The 13,231-nt window shown below is 38.3% G+C and overlaps 1 protein-coding gene across 3 annotated transcripts in view; it reads right to left on the bottom strand.

Annotated features, from left to right (window-relative positions):
- LOC133551766 (polypeptide N-acetylgalactosaminyltransferase 10-like) overlaps positions 1 to 4,016 on the bottom strand; it is a 103,984-nt gene extending 99,968 nt beyond the window's left edge. For all 3 annotated transcript variants that reach the window (XM_061898829.1, XM_061898830.1, XM_061898828.1), the window contains exon 1: positions 3,718 to 4,016. In XM_061898829.1, coding sequence (XP_061754813.1) covers positions 3,718 to 3,876 — 159 coding nt within the window. In that variant the 5' untranslated portion in view covers positions 3,877 to 4,016. The remainder of the gene's footprint in view (positions 1 to 3,717) is intronic.
- Between the last annotated feature and the right edge of the window lie 9,215 nt (positions 4,017 to 13,231).

The following is a 13,231-nucleotide window of genomic DNA, read 5'->3' as shown; positions in this document are numbered from 1 at the left end:
ACTTTGCATTTTTTCAAAAATGGTGTATTGCAAAGAATATTCCCGACACCCAACTGCTTTAAAAATATGTCAGACTACAAGCAGTAGGGTTGTACGGTATACCGGTATTAGTATAGTACCGCGATACTAATCAATCATATTCAGTACTATACCGCCTCTAAAAAGTATCTGACATCCACTGTAATGATACCAAGTACAGTAGCGTTTCTAATCGATACTACAAACCACGTTTGTAGTATCAGTCTAGTATGTTCATTATCTTATTTAAAGACAAACTTGCAATGAGAAACATATGTTTAATGTACCCTAAGATTTTTTTTGAAGGGGAACATTATCACCAGACCTATGTAAGCGTCAATATATACCTTGATGTTGCAGAAAAAAGACCATAGGTTTTTTTAACCGATTTCCGAACTCTAATAGGGTGAATTTGGCGATTTAAACGCCTTTCAATTGTTCGCCTGTCGGAGCAATGACCTTTCACCCCTGACGTCACATCGTGAAGCGACCCGCCATTTTCTCAAACACATTACACACACCAAGTCAAATCAGCTCTGGTAATTTCCATTTTTTTGACTGTTTTCCGGTACCTTGGAGACATTATGCCTCGTCGGTGTGTTGTCGGAGGGTGTAACAACACGAACAGAGACAGATTCAAGTTGCACCAGTGGTCAAAAGATGCGAAAGTCCCTCGTTTGTTCTGAACACTGTACCGACGACAGCTATGCTACGACAGAGATAACAAGAATGTGTGGATATCCTGCGACACTCAAAGCAGATGCATTTCCAACGATAAAGTCAACGAAATCACAAAGGTGAGTTTTGTTGATGTTATTGACTTATGTGAAGTGTGCTAATCAGACATATTTGGTCACAGCATGACTGCAAGCTAATCGATGCTAAAATGCTATTTAGGCTTGCTGTATGTACATATTGCATCATTATGCCTCATTTGTAGTTATATTTGCATCCAGCCTTTCCCTCCACCCACATTTAATGCCAAACAAACACAAACCAATCGTTGGTTAGAAGGCGATCGCCGAATTTGTCGCGCTTCCTCCCGTGCCGCTGTCTGTCGTGATATGGCTCAAAAGCTTCTGTTTCTTCTTTAATTTCGTTTTCGGTACCTGCCTCCACACTCGAACCATCCGTTTCAATACATGCGTAATCTGTTGAAGCGCTTACGGCGCTGAAATCGAAGTCTGAATCCGAGCTAATATCGCTATTCCTTTCTGTGCTATCCGCCATATTTTTTTTCTGTGTGGTCACGCTGTGACGTCACAGGATAATGGACGGGTGGATATAACGACGGTTAAATCAGGCACTTTGAAGCCGTTTTTCGGGATATTGCGTGATGGGTAAAATGTTGGGAAAAACTTCGAAAAACAAAATAAGCCACTGGGAACTGATTTTTATTGGTTTTAACCATTCAGAAATTGAGATAATGTTCCCCTTTAAAATAAAGCCAATAATGCTAATTTTAGTAGTCTTCTTTGTTTACAAAAGTACCGAAAAGTATTGAAATTATTTTGGTACCGGTACCAAAATATTAGTATTGGGACAACACTAACAAGGAGTATGAATATTTGGCCACCTAACAATTTGATCTGATTGTAATTCTTGGGGCGACGATTCAATTCAACACAATTCTCAATTGCAACCAATTCTCGCAATGTTTTATTTGGTATAGTAATTTTAATGAAACTTTTTTAAAAACAGGTTAGTTTATTCTGGTTGCATGGAGATGACCAAAAAATCTATTTAAAAAAAAAAATTAGGAATCTATTTCAAAATCGGCCTGAAAAAGAATCATGATCCGGTATAGTGAAGTGATGTTTTTCTGCTCCCCTAAAAACTATATCACAGTCTGCACTATGTGCACCTTTTAATTGCATGTAAACCCAGTCAATTTCCTGCAAACCTCTATTTGTGCAGCACTCACACCATCCCCTAAATGTCCTGACATTATACTCTTTGGCTCATTTTTCTGCACTTTCGTCCAAGTCCAGTTCAAGCAACCCATTCATCAAGCACGGCATATCACATTGTAAAAGATCCAAACTCCCTGCTATGATAAGCGGCGAGACAAATGGGAGCAAAGTCAAATCTTTGGGGGATTGCAGTTCTAAAGTGACTGTGCCAAATAAGTCCGCATTTAATTTAACATCAAATGAAGCTAATTTTTTTAAAAGGGCAGACTCATTGGTGAATGGATCAATTCTGCTGTGATGGCGTATCCCCTAATTAGCTCCATTATGCTGTTTTTCAAAGAAAGAAAATCATAAGGGACGTAAGAGGCAATCTATGTATGGATGGTTGGACGGGGAATAAATGTTCTTTTCTCTGGAATTAATGAAATTGGTTCCGAAGCACGTCTCGAGTGATTTTTTTTCTCATAAAATGTGAGCTAATTTAAAAAATAAAAAGTTATTAGGGATTAAATCCCCCGCACAAATTAGCTCAATTTCTTCAGCGCTCAAGCTCAGGACTCTCATTATAGTACAGTGAGCATCTTTAATGTCTACTGTTAACCACAAATATTAACGTGCACCAGTCAATAAGAGTATAATCAGTACCTTGTGATGAACAACTGCTAATAATCGCTTACATTAATGTGTGCTTATTTTGTGCATGAGTCTGCCATTATAAAGCTAACTATGCTGTAGGCCAGTGGTTCTCAACCTTTTTTCAGGGGGTTTGAAATCACAACCTACCTACCGATCTCAGGGTGGACACTCTAGGTCAGTGGTTCTCAACCTTTTTTCAGTGATGTACCCCCTGTGAACATTTTTTTAATTCAAGTACCCCCTAATCAGAGCAAAACATTAGTGGTTGAAAAAAAAAGACAAAGAAGTAAAATACAGCACTATGTCATCAGTTTCTGATTTATTAAATTGTATAATAGAGCAAAATATTGCTCATTTGTAGGGGTCTTTTTTGAACAATTTGGAAAAAAAGATATAAAAATAACTAAAAACTTGTTGAAAAACAAACAAGTGATTCCATTACAAATAAAGATTTCTACACATAGAAGTAATCATCAACTTAAAGTGCCCTCTTTGGGGATTGTAATAGAGATCCATCTGGATTCATCAACTTCATTCTAAACATTTCTTCACAAAAAAAGAAATCTTTAACATCAATATTTATGGAAAATGTCCACAAATCCAACTGTCAACACTGAATATTGCATCGTTGTGTTTCTTTTCACAGTTTATGAACTTCAATTCCTATTTTGTTGAAGTGTTATTCAATAAATTTATTTATTAAGGATTTTTGAATTGTTGCTATTTTTAGAAAATAAAAATAAAAAATCTCACGTACCCCTTATCATACCTTCAAGTACCCCCAGGGGTACGCGTACCCCCTTTTGAGAACCACTGCTGTAGGCGAGGGCAAAATATGTATTATTGGAAATATATTTTTTTAATGATATTTGGACTCAATTGTGCAGCTGACCAAAGTATTAGTAATAGCTTTCAGTGTAATGTTGTTTCTCAATTAAAAATATGAAGAGTTTTTTTTTTTTTTTAATGGACTCTTGCATTGGAAAGCTGTACCTAATATTGTGGCTGGCGAGTTGAGAGTCGTGAGTGTCAAGCATGGGCGCTCTCCACGGTGATGAATCTCTCCCACGTGTATCGAATACAAAAAACTAATAAAACACGACAATTCCACGTTATTATGTCCAAGAAACAACCGGCGGGTGCCCTTCACCTGTGTCTGCTGCAAGCCCGCCGGTCCCTCCAGCGTGGCCGGCGTGCTGTCGAACACTCGGTCCCGGTATAAAGACCACAAGCCCACGTTGGGGAGGAAGACCAGAGCCGCGATGAGCAGCCCGGCGAATTGCAACAGCCTTTTTTCCTTCCGCCTCATGTCTCCTAAAATAACAATGATGATAATTACTACAAAAATAATAATATTAATGTTTGCTGTTGCTGCTCGAGCTCCTCCACTCTGGAGGACAACTTTCAGTCTGACAGCCGAAGCTAGACTGGAGCGCTCCCAAACCACGGCTATATCAAACTTCCGGTCATGTCTTTCACAACAAAAGTACACGCTTCCGGTTGGGGTTGAGCGACCCAAAAAATACACGTTTTGATTTATATATTTTTCTTTTATTTTAAGAGGGGTTAAAAATGTTTCGTGTCATTTTCATGAAACTTAATTTCAATCTCAGGGGTCAGCAACCTTTTTGAAACCAAGAGCTACTTCTTGGGTACTGATTAATGCGAAGGGCTACCAGTTTGATACACACTTAAATAAATTGCCAGACATAGCCAATTTGCTCAATTTACCTTAACTCTGTTATTGTTGATAATTAATTATATTTATCTTTGTGGAAACACTGATCATCTTAATGATTTCTCACAATAAATATATATTTTTGATGACATGTTTTAAATAGGTTAAAATCAAATCTGCACTTTGTTAGAATATAAAACAAATTGGACAAAGCTATATTTCTAACAAAGACAAATCATTATTTCTTCTAGCTTTTCCAGAACAAATATTCTTTGTCGAAAAAACAGAAGCTAAAATGAATAATTAAATTAAAATGTATTTATTATTGTTTACAATAAAAAAATTTTTACTTGAACATTGATTTAAATTGTCAGAAAATAAGAGGAAGGAATTTAAAAGGTGAAAAGGTATCTGTTTAAAAATCCTAAAATAATTTTTAAGGTTGTGTTTTTTCTCTTAAATTGTCTTTCTGAAAGTTATAAGAAGCAAAGTAAAAAAATTAATGAATTTATTTAAACAAGTGAAGACCAAGTCTTTAAAATATTTTTGGGGATTTTCAAATTCTATTTGAGTTTTGTCTCTCTTAGAATTAAAAATGTCAAGCAAAGCGAGACCAGTTGCTAGTAAATAAATACAATTTTAAAAAATAGAGGCAGCTCACTGGTAAGTGCTCCTATTTGAGCTATTTTTAGAACAGCCCAGCGGGCTACTCATCTGGTCCTTACAGGCTACCTGGTGCCCGTGGGTACAGCATTGGTGACCCCTGTCAAGCTTCTCAAAGTTTGACAGTATATTAGAAAACCATGAAATATTTGTATTTTATTTTATTTTTTTATTTTTTAACTTTTATTTATACATTTCAACATTTACAAACAGTTGAGAAACAATAATCAAAATAAGTACAAAAACAGTACAAAATAGTAAAAAAACAGTACAAAATAAAAACAGCGCCAGGGGGTTGTAAATTCAAAGTAACTAAAATAGAATACCCATCCATCCATTTTCTGCCGCTTATTCCCTTTGGGGTCGTGGGGGGCGCCGGTGCCTATCTCAGCTACAATCGGGCGGAAGGCGGGTTGGGGTACACCCTGGACAAGTCGCCACCTCATCGCAGTACCAACACAGATAGACAGACAACATTCACACTCACATTCACACACTAGGGTCAATTTAGTGTTGCCAATCAACCTATCCCCAGGTGCATGTCTTTGGAAGTGGGAAAAAGCCGGAGTACCCGGAGGGAACCCACGCAGTCACGGGGAGAACATGCAAACTCCACACAGAAAGATCCTGAGCCCGGGATTGAACCCAGGACTACTCAGGACTTTCGTATTGTGAGGCAGACGCACTAACCCCTCTTCCACCGTGAAGCCCTAAAATAGAATACTATATTATATATATATATATATATATATATATATATATATATATGTATATATATATATATATATATATATATATATATATATATATATATATATATATATATATATATATATATAATATAGTATTCTATATTATGTGTACACACATACACTGTTAACCACTTGTTTTGGACTTGTGAAAATACTCGATCACTATGGCAGGGCATCTGTCGCTTCATCCTGGACAATATTCATGACAAATTTGTGCTTTGTTTTAAAGATGTGATTTTTGGTTTTACACTGTATGAACAAAAAATTTAAAAGGAATTCTACCTTTGCAACCTCATTATTCTGATTGATTGATTGATTGATTGATACTTTTATTAGTAGATTGCACAGTTCAGTACACATTCCGTACAATTGACCACTAAATGGTAACACTCCAATAAGTTTTTCAACTTGTTTAAATCGGGGTCCACGTTAATCAATTAATGCTCTATTGGCTAAGTCTTATATTCATAAATGTAAGTTTCTCAATACCCGACTTGTCTTGTCGGCCTTTAAAAAAGATTTTGAACTTTGCATTAAAACGCTCTCTACCACTAACAACACAAAAGCTGTGAAAACAATATTGCTGTGTTCCAAATTTAAGTTATTTATTGAATCTGAATGAGTCTAGGGCTTTGCACTTTGTTTATTATATATATATATATATATATATATATATATATATATATATATATATATATATATATATATATATATACATATTTTTATTTTATTTTTTCTATTTTTGTTACTTTGAATTTACAACCCCCTGGCGCTGTTTTGTACTGTTTTTATAATGTTTTGCAATGTTTTATACTGTTGTTGGATTTATTTTGATTATTGTTTTTTCAACTGTTTTTACATGTTGAAATGTATTTTTAAAAAGCCACCGTGAAGCCCTAAAATAGAATACAATATATATATCCCATCCATCCATTTTCTACCGCTTATTCCCTTTTGGGGTCGCGGGGGGGGGCTGGCGCCTATCTCAGCTGCAATCGGGCGGACAAGTCGCCACCTAATCGTAGGGCCAACATATATAAACAGACAACATTCACACTCACATTCACACACTAGGGCCAATTTAGTGTTGCCAATCAACCTATCCCCAGGTGCATGTCTTTGGAAGTGGGAGGAAGCCGGAGTACCCGGAGGGAACCCACGCATTCACGGGGAGGACATGCAAACTCCACACAGAAAGATCCCGAGCCTGGGATTGAACCCAAGACTGCAGGACCTTCGTATTGTGAGGCAGACGCACTAACCCCTCTTCCACCGTGAAGCCCAATATATATATATATATATATATATATATATATATATATATATATATAAATTAAAAAAAATATGTGTTGACTGTAGAAATGTTTTCAACATTATTATGATCCAGGCAAAATATTTTCAACATAAATGTCGATTTATGAAAGTAATGCCTACATTTTTTAATTGGCCTAATGGTTTGCAATCATCAATCAAATCTTGGAGAATGATAAAGAGTACAAAAACCCTTAAATTGATATATTTGTTTAAAACAATTCATGAAAGGTTGCCCTTTTGTCATTTTTTTCTTTAAATTTTAATTCAATATTTGTTTATCATTATTTATTTATATTTAATACTCTCTGTGTTGGGTTTAGTTTTTTTCCTTGTTGTTAAAAGTGTCTTGACTGTTGAGTGGATTATAAATGTTTGTCGTTCAATAAAAAAAAAAAAAGAAGCTAAAAGAAGAGTCAAAGTCAAAGCATTTTCAACATCAACGAAAGAAAACAAAAGCAAATACAGATAGAGTTTATACAAAAAAATATTTTTAAAAATACAAATAAAAAAAGACAAATCACTTTAAATGTTTTTAACTAAGATATCAATTTAAGGGCTTTCGTACTCTTAATTACTCTCCAAAATTTAATTGATAATTGTAAACCATTTGGCCAATTAGAAAATGGAGACTTTTCTTTCATAAATCGACATTCATGTAGAATTTTGTTTGCCTGGAGCGTAATAATGTTATAACAGTCGTTTATTTAAAAAAAATACCAAATTTGATCTCTTCAATAGAGAATGGGGTCATCACCATCCACCAATGTTATTACGATCGTAAAAACAATGAATGTACAAACAAAATAAGGCAAATACTTAATTTAGAGTTATCTGGACACTAGGGGAACATATTCTAAGTAACAAAGACTTAATTTAGAGTTATTTGGACATAGGGGAACATATTTTAGGTAACAAAGACCTATTTTAGAGTTATTTGAACTATAGGGGAGAAATTTAAGTAACAAAGACTTAATTTAGAGTTATTTGGGCACTTGGGGAACACATTCTAAGTAACAAAGACTTAACAGTTAGGCTCAAGGTTAGGGTTATTGTAGTTTCGTGTTTTCTTATGTAAAAACAGACCATATTAATTAAGTGGTATTAAAGGGAGAATCATATAAAACAACTTCCTTACTTAGTACTAATAAGCTATAATTCTGAGATTATTGAGGGAAGACTCTTAGTCAATGGCTTACTGGTTGTATAATAAGGCCATACAGAATAAGGCTTTAATAAGTACTTAATAATGAATATTTAAGAGCTAATATGTTACTAATTTGTATGTTAATACATGGTGAATATGTAAAGTGTTACCGTTTTTTGATAGCTGTAAACTAACATTTTGTACGCATACTTGCCAACCCTCCCGGATTTTCCGGGAGACTCCCGAAATTCAGCGCCTCACCCGAAAACCTCCCGGAAGAAATTTTCTCGTGGAAATCTCCCGAAATTCACGCCCCCTCCAGCTCCATGCGGACATGAGTGGGGACAGCCTGTTTTCACGTCCGCTTTCCTGTTATATAAACAGCTTGCCTGCCCAATCACGTTACAACATCTACGGATTTTTAATAAAAAACTGCACACACAAGGAGACGAAGCAGAAGAACGAGGAAGTTACAGCCATGGCGACGCCGTATGTAATAGAGTGATTCTATGTTGTCTGTTGCCATCTCCTGGTGAATGTTGGCTATAGCGTTATGGGGTTGCTTTTTGATTGGCCAACGATTTACGTGGTGTTGTGCACCTGACGGCAAGTGACTCTCGCCAGTACGCAAATGGCAGAACAAAGTTTACTCAAATAGTTAAAGGTAAGTGTTGTTGTTGTTTTTTTATAACCAGTAAGCACAGTACAGTTAGTGGAACAACTGTGTTTTTCTTACTGTGTATTTGATAGGTGCCCTCTGAAATTCAACTATTTCTTTTATTTATATATATAATAAAATAAATATATATAGCTACAATTAATTGAAAGTCAAGTATTTCATACATACATACATATATATATATATATATATATATATATATATATATATATATATATGAAATCCTCAAGTTGGTGAATTATACTCGTCCCCTCTTAACCACGACCCCCGGCCAAACCACGCCCCAACCACGCCTCCTCCCCACCTCGACCACGTCCTCCCCCTCCCCCACCTCCCGAAATCGGAGGTCTCAAGGTTGGCAAGTATGATTGTACGGAATATGTACTGTACTGTGCTACTTACTAATAAAAGTTTCAATTAAATGGGTTTCTACTCCTTGCTATCAGGCTGCGTGCAGTTCAAGTAAAGAAGCTGTCACGTTTGTGTGGTAAGCACTACATAAGTACATTGTGTTTATGTTAGCCTAGTGAATCAAAAAGAAAATAACATAGCGCATGTCAAAGTGCAGACAGTCAATCAATCAGTCATTCCCCATCAAGTCAATAACGGCAGGCTTTCCCCTGCTCCTGACGCTCTGCGAATTACCATGATTTCCGTCCAAAGCCTGTAACACGAGCCAGAAGAGTCATAAATCCCGGAGCCCATTCAGAGATTCATCCATAATTCATGCCAAGGAGACACTGAAGCGATTGAATTGTCACAACCCGGAACGGGAGAGAACCCAATAAGCTTTTTCCTTTCTGGGTGTCCAGAAGACGGGATTAGGAGCCGGACGAAAGATAAAGAACGTGATCGATCCTACGTGGGAGTCCACTCGCGTGATGGCGTTGGTATTCGAAAGGAGCTTCGATTATGAATGAGGATTTGTTAGCGTTGCGCGTCCGACGCAACAGGTGTCCACTTGAGACGGTGATAGAGCGTGTAGCGCGGTTTGAGAGGGGCCAGAGGTGAAATTGTCGTCTTTGTGATACATTTATTTATGTTCGTCTTATTTCCTAAAATGAGGCTACTCAACTACAGAGAGTACGAGGCATTCATTAGAGGGTAGGCATTTAATATAAGTTTGTACTTGTCCAAATGCACTTTTATCATTGTGGTGGGCGTGGCCTGCGGACCTGCAGCAAAGCGGGGTGTGGCAGAACCGGCTTCGAGATTAGCGACAGGTGCGTAGATGACACGGCTGAGAGTGTTTGTCTAATCACTTGTCGCTCTGGTAAAGGCAGCAGTCGGGAAGGAGAAGGGGAGTTGTTGGTGGCAGCGAGAGTGAGAGACATTTGCTGAAAAGCATAAAAAGAACATTTATTGAAAAATAAAACTGCGTTCACAAATATGACTGAGGCTGTCATGTCCATCATTGGTGGTCCAAGGGACCCTGTGTCACGTAGGGGTCGCATCTTTATGTGGGATTGTTCTCCGAGAATGCAGAACGGACGGCTCCAGACCAAGGCGTGAGGTAAGAAATGATTAATTTATCATAAGTCATAAAACACACACGACAAACAAAAACGGATGCGTGCCGGTCGCACGTGGAAGCTAAGGCTAAACAAACAAGACTAACTAGTCAAAACACTTGGCAAAAACTAAATACAAGGCAGAAAACTCACCTCGACAGGTTGCAAGCAGCAAACACAATGAAGGCAGAACGAGTGACAACAAAGGTAGATTTAAATAGAGTCTCTGATGAGTAACAGGTGTGCATACAAGGCAGGTGAAAATCAAGTAACCATGGTGACGAAACAACCTCACAGGTGCACAAGCAATAACAAAAGGAGTCCAAAACTAACCGAAAATACAAAAACATGATCCAGACCTCGGAGCATGACACCCTGGGGAGCAAGACCTCCACATTTATAACGTCATGTTACATTTTGATTTGTTGAATTTTAACATAAATAAATGTTAGTTCATTGGGTCATCCATCCATCCATCCATTTTCTACCGCTTATTCCCTTTTTGGGGTCGCGGGGGGCGCTGGCGCCTATCTCAGCTACAATCGGGCGGAAGGCGGGGTACACCCTGGACAAGTCGCCACCTCATCGCAGGGCCAACACAGATAGACAGACAACATTCACACACTAGGGCCAATTTAGTGTTGCCAATCAACCTATCCCCAGGTGCATGTCTTTGGAAGTGGGAGGAAGCCGGAGTACCCGGAGGGAACCCACGCATTCACGGGGAGAACATGCAAACTCCATACAGAAAGATCCTGAGCCTGGATTTGAACCCAGGACTGCAGGACCTTCGTATTGTGAGGCCATGTAAAGATTTTTTTTTTCGACATTTAAAACTCTTTCTTGTGGTTTACAGAACATTTAATGGTGGTTCTTTGGTCAAGATTTTACATAAATTATGTTTTACGGACCATTTTCTAGCCGCTTTCTAACCGTCTGTTCAGGATGCGTCTTATGTACGTGCTTCCACTTCGACAGCATCTTCTTTCGCCATCTTTGTTGTAGTTTTTAGAAGCTTCCATAATATATATAATTTTAGTTTTTTTTTTTTCTTTTACTTGGCACTTTCCAGGGGCTTTAGTTTGGGGACCCCTGGTACAAAAATTGACAAATGAAGTCAGAATACTATTAATCGCAACATGTAAGTGTATAAGAAAAACATGATTTGTACAATTTCAGAATGTGCTTGGTCGATTAGTAAACAACGAAAATACTGACGTTGACGTTATTTTTAAGTTATCTTGCCATGATTTTACCAGGCCTGCCCACTTGAGAATACTGTACATTTCCCTCTGTGTGGTACCTGAGCTAAAATGAGTTTGACACCTCTGCAATCAAAGCATCCTGATTGGCTATCAGGGACAGGAGAGGGAGCCAGCGCTCAGACCTGAAGTATGGACTGGAAAAGAAAGGCAAAAGAAAAATAAGTGATGCAAATTCAAGAAACTAATGTAAAGTGAATTATATTTGTATAGCGCTTTAGCTCTAGAGACTCAAAGTGCTTTAAATCAAGCTAGATTTAAACCAGTGTGGGTGACACTGGGAGCCAGGTGGGTGAAGAATCTTGACCAAGGACACAATGTGACTAGGACTGTGTAAGCTTGAATTAAACCAGGAACCCTCAAATTTACCACTTGGCGAAGATCGAACACTATTTGATTTCCTATTATGCAGTTCATTTTTATTTGACACTTATTGAAATATCTTGTGTGACATCATGCACAAAAGTGCACTTCTTATTTCTTTTAAACTATTGTAGTGGCGTTCGGTACAAAAAGTGCACTTTAATTTAATGTTGTTTTGATATGTCATCTTAATGACATCATGCGGACCAAGTGGCTGGGGAGAGAGAGGTCTGGACTTCTCTACTTGGGCTGCGGCCCCCGCGACCCGACCTCGGATAAGTGGAAGAAAATCATTGGATGGAGTTTGAATACATTCACACAATGATAATAACTGTGATGTGAGAACCTGACAGTTGGGTGTCTATTTGAGGTTAGGTGTTTATTTATCTATCTATCCATTTTCTACCGCTTGTCCCCTTCGGGGTCGCGGGGAGTGCTGGAGCCCATCTCAGCTGCACTCGGGCGGAAGGTGGGGTACACCCCGGACAAGTCACCACCTCATCGCAGGGCCAAAATTGTTGCGGCGCACGCGCAGTCTGCGTCTCCCTCCTCTGCGGGACCACCCGGTGGTTCCGCTGATAGCGCACTCAGACACGCCCCTGCTCACGCTGAGCATAGCAAGCCCACGCAGCGACAAGCCTGCACTCAATTGCCAATCTGCACACCTGGTATTGATAAGTGCAAGCTGGATAAAAGACCAGTGGACCCAAGGATCCACTTTTCATGGTGTACTGTAAGCCACTGCCTTATGCTCTATTCTGTTTTTTCTCTCCGTGGCTTGACTTGTCCGCTTGTCTTCTCCCGTGTCCCCGCAGTACCCTCCGTCGCCTGGTAAGTGAGCTGTGCGTCTCACTTTTTCCCGGATTTCCTTCTGTCCTCTGACTGCATCCCTCGTTCCTCGACTCTTCGCTCGCCCCTGGACTCTGACACCTCTCTCTTGCCCAGGATCCCCTGCCTGCCCCATGGACTGCCTCGTTCAACACTTGGGTAACACACACTTCAGTTAAATTCTACACAGTCTTACACCGTACACACTCTTGAGTTTTGTCACACTTAATTTCCTTTGTTTATTAGCTAGTTTTGTTTATTATTGTTATTATATATATTGATGATATGATATATATATATAATAAATTATTGAACATTACAATTTTCTGGTGTCTGTTTGCCGTCATCTCCCCTTAGTCAAAACATAGGAAAATCAGAAAAATTATTTGAGACATCTGTTAAAGTGGATGTTACTATTCGAAGAACTCAGTATAATTTCAACTTGTATTGGAGTTTTCCATGGTAATTAT

The sequence above is a fragment of the Nerophis ophidion genome, linkage group LG04, assembly GCF_033978795.1.
Source record: "Nerophis ophidion isolate RoL-2023_Sa linkage group LG04, RoL_Noph_v1.0, whole genome shotgun sequence".
NCBI classification, from domain to species: Eukaryota; Metazoa; Chordata; class Actinopteri; order Syngnathiformes; family Syngnathidae; genus Nerophis; species Nerophis ophidion.
This window is presented reverse-complemented; position numbering and strand designations above follow the sequence as displayed.